General features: G+C 43.0%; 1 protein-coding gene across 1 annotated transcript; it reads left to right on the top strand.

Moving 5' to 3' along the window:
* The first annotated feature begins 356 nt into the window (after positions 1–356).
* LOC139005905 (large ribosomal subunit protein eL32-like) lies at positions 357–751 on the top strand. Its single transcript, XM_070408177.1, has one exon. It carries the CDS (start codon positions 357–359, stop codon positions 705–707), a length of 351 nt encoding a protein of 116 aa, XP_070264278.1. The 3' UTR covers positions 708–751.
* The last annotated feature ends 3,584 nt before the right edge of the window (positions 752–4,335 follow it).

The raw sequence follows: 4,335 nt of genomic DNA, 5'->3' as shown, positions 1-4,335 counted from the left end.
TCTTAATCGCCATTTCTTAGTACTGTTAAAAAACAAAATTCAATTGTAAATTTTAAAGTTCTTATTGGCTTTATTCAGTGATTCATGAATTAAACAGCATCCAATCTAGCAGACAGAATGCGCTCTGAGGACTGTGCCAAATGAGACTTATAGGGAGAGGGAGCAGGAACAAGGAAGTTATAGCAGGTGAAACAGTGGTTTGTTTGTTGCAAGGTCACTTATAGGGGTGGGGAACCCTTTTTTCTGCCAAGGGCCATTTGGATATTTATAACATCATTCGAGGGCCATTCCAAATTATCAACTTGCTCTTCCTCGGTGCTGCCCTCGGATGTGGCAGCCACCTCCTACTCGGCACCATGGCTGCCCTCAGACCCCTCATGAAACCCAAGATTGTCAAAAAGAGGACCAAGAAGTTCATCCGGCACCAGTCAGACGGATATGTCAAAATTAAGCAGAACTGGCGGAAATCCAGAGGGATTGACTATAGGGTGTGGAGAAGATTCAAGGGCCAGATCTTGATGCCCAACATTGGTTGTGGGAGCAACAAGAAAACAAAGCACATGCTGCCCAGTGCCTTTTGGAAGTTTCTGGTCCATAACATCAAGGAGCTTGCAGTGCTGCGGCTGCGCAACAAGTCTTACTGTGCCGAGATTGCTCCCAACGTCTCCTCAAAGAACCGCAAAGCCATTGTGGAAAGAGCAGCCTAGCTGGCCATCAGAGTCACCAATCCTCATGCCAGGCTACGCAGCGAAGAAAATGAATAGACAGATTGTGTACACATTGTATTTGTGTTAACAAAATTGTAAAAGTTTGCCAAAAAAAATTATCAACTTAAAATTAGCCTGCTATATTTGGTCAAATATTTAATAAACTCACCCCTAATGCCTAGGCAGGGCCAGACCAAATGCTTTTGAGGCCTTATATGGCCCTCGGGGCTGGACGTTCCCCACCCCTGCTTCAGGGGATAACAGGGGTGTATCAATCAGATGACCTAACTAGGGCTGGCCAGGCAATCCCTGATTGACTGGTTTAAGATTCCAATTCTGGAAGAGCCAAAACTGTAATTAAGTCTTGATTTGGTGATGTGGGACTTAGCCTAAGCAGCCAGCTCCATTTGGGGCCTGGTGTCTTGTTTTTAACAATACTGATTTGACCAACTTTGAGGGGAGTAGACAACAGAGCCAGCTTTCATTAAATTATTACTAAAGACCAAAAAAAAAAAATGTTTATCTCATATAAGTTTTACAAAACCCTATGGAGTAGATATTATTCCCATTGGGCAGAAAAAAAAAAAAACGGAGACTTTGAGAGATAAAGTACTTGCCCAGAGTCACCCAGCTCGTTAGTGGTTGGGCCATGATTCTAACTCAGAGCTTCCAGGTTCTAAATCTTAGGGAAGACAGTCCAGATGTTTTATATACCGATAGTCCAGTTGTCAGCATACTATATTGTTATAAAAATGGTTTGTCTTGTTGTGTAAGGAAGTTGACTCCTTCTGGCTTCCACACACAGTGCGTTCCCTAAAATGGAATCGACTTGTAATTCTAAAGGCAGGCACACAGTCATATGTTAGTCTTGTCTTTCTTCTAATCATTACAACGTTTGTTACAAGACTGGTTTTTTCATGCTCTTAATAATTTATGGTTAACACTTTTTTGGAACCTCCCTAATATATTCACAATTGCCTGAAAAAAACAACCCCCAAATGTCATGGACCACAATAGGGTGAGATATTCTGAAAAAGGTCAGGTAAATACAGAGGAAAATAGTGTGGTTATTTCCTGGATGAGTGTCTCATGCATCTGTTGGGACACTGATTTCATGCAGACACTGCCTCAACCCTAATAGCACTGAAAGTGTGTGTGTGTGTGTGTGGTCGGCTTTGGCTTTTATATCTTTTCCCACTGTTCTTACCCTGACAACACATGAAGGATGGATATAAGCCAGCCAGAAAGAGTATTTTCACGAGGGAAAATGCATATGGGAAGGCTCTGAGGAAGAGAAAAGAAGGCTAAATGTGGTGAGATTATAGTTAGTTCGGGTTGAGCAGACCAGGATGGTGCTTAAGAGGCAGCCAGGCACCAGAGCCAGTGTAAGTACTTGACATGAATTAACTCACTCGATCTTTACAACAACCCTATACAACAGGTACTATAATTATCCCCTTTTTACTAATGTGGAAACCAAGACCCAAAATATTAAGTAGCTTTCCCAAGGTAGTTCATTTACTAAATATGTGTTGAGTGAAACAAAAAAGAATGCACTTTATGGTGTTGGTTAAACTTGGGGGAATTTTTATTCCTTGGCATGCTATGGGGTTGATTTCTGCATTCGGACTTTAAATACCTGAAGTACCTTTAAATGCCTTAAAGCATAAAAATATTTCTGTGAAGTGGTTCATGCACCGCACCTTTCTCCTTCAGCAGTGAGTCCTGAGCACTCTAATACATTTTTGTTTGAATGTTGTCTCACTTCTCTGTAAACTGATATGAAATTAACTCCTAGAGCCTAGAAATAGCAACGCCCTGATTCCCTAAGCCACAATGGCTCAATTTCTATGTGCTTCTGTCTTTAACAGTAAATCATGACTCCATCGTCACTTTGGGCCAGTTACTTAAACAGAGCATTAAAGAACCACGAGGCCTGATATAATTATGCCAAAGAGAAGCAAGACATTGTAGGGTAATGGTCGCTCCATAAACTGTCAAAACCTGTTGGAGCACTTCAGAGATTCCGGGTCTGAGAACTTCACTACGGCACACAGAAAGAGCCTGATACAACTTGCTTTTGGGGCATTAGTTATGAAACCAGATGCCTGTCATATATATATTTAGCTATTTTAAGTGAATATCATTGAAGTACAAAATGTTTCTTTAAAAATGATACCCTGACATCTCCCTCTTCCTCATTATCCATGCTCAATCCATCATTAATTTTCAGTGTGTGTGTGTGTGTGTGTGTGTGTGTGTGTTTTAGAAAGAGTGGAAGGGAGGGGGAGAGAGAGAGAAACATTGATGTGAAAGAGATGTTGGATACTGCCTGCTTGCACCCTGATTAGGGTGGGGAACGAACCTGCAACCCTTGGGTGCCCAGGCCAATGCTCTACTACTGAGCAACACAGGCCAGGGCTCCCACTGGTTTTACCTCCCATTTCTGGAGTTCTCCCATTTCTCTTCCTCTCTGTCCTGCCACTCTAGTTTTGGCTCTCGTTTTTTCTCACCTGAATTGCTTTAATATCACCTGAACTCGGCTACCTTTTCTGGCTCTGATTCCTTCCCTTATAATTCCTGCATGCCTGCATGCCCCTTCCCTCTGCAGCCTCACCTTGCCTTCGGCCCATGCTTCCTGTGCCCTGTGCTCCCCCCGCTGGCCTTCCCGGGCCCTTTACCACGCATGCTCTGCCTGTCACAGCACCTTTACAGAGGGACTTCCTCCTGAGGAGAGTGTTCCCTTCTCTCCTCTCCTGAAGGTCCCCAGTCTTCCATATGTCAGCTCAGGGGTCACTTCCTCCGGGAAGCTTTCCTTGACTAAGTCACATCCCATAGCTTTAGAAGATGCAACTTTACATTTACTTTGTGTGATTACAGATTAATGTGATTCTCGTCCATTAAATTTAAGGGGACCATGTCTTTTGTTCATTTCTTCTCAACAGTATCTTTAATACTTAGTTTAGCCAGAGGCTGGCACACAATATGGGCTTAAAAAAATATTCAGATGAGTGTGAAAAGTCTTTTTAAAAAATATGTTTTTATTGATTTTAGAGAGAGAGGAAAGGAGGGATAGAGAAATAGAAACATCGACGAGGGAGAAACATCAATCTGCTGCCTCTTGCACACCCCTTACTGGGGGTTGAACCTGGAATCCAGACATGTGCCCTGACCTGGAATTGAACCATGACCTCTTGGTTCCTGGATGCATGTTCAATCACTGAGCCACACTGGCCAGGCTAATCACATTGCCATTTAATGGCAGGGGTGGGGGGTGCGCGCTTGGGTGGGTGACTGCTGTCCTTGTGGGATTCTGGGCTATTTTCTGCAAGGCTGCATGAATACAAAGCCTTCACCCAGGATGATGTTAGAAACTTAATTAAAGTATTAAGAAATAGGTTTTTATAGCAAAGAGGTGGAGGTGGGGTCGGGGTGGAGAAAGATCCTATTTCTTGGTCCCCTCCATGCTCTGGGGAATCATTCATTAATGAGTTGATTAAGGAAGCCCTTTTCCCAGGACACTTTGCTTTTCTGTTATTTGTGTTGCTTTCTGGATTCTTCTGGCCACTGAACTTTAAATCTAGGCAAGTCAGATATAATTAAGACATCAAAGGGCCCAGCAGACAAA

The sequence above is a fragment of the Myotis yumanensis genome, unplaced genomic scaffold, assembly GCF_028538775.1.
Source record: "Myotis yumanensis isolate MYYU_CA2020_CCGP unplaced genomic scaffold, mMyoYum1.0.hap1 SCAF_1, whole genome shotgun sequence".
Lineage (NCBI taxonomy): Eukaryota > Metazoa > Chordata > Mammalia > Chiroptera > Vespertilionidae > Myotis > Myotis yumanensis.
Note: the sequence above shows the minus strand (reverse complement) of the source record. Positions and strands in the feature narration are given on the sequence as shown.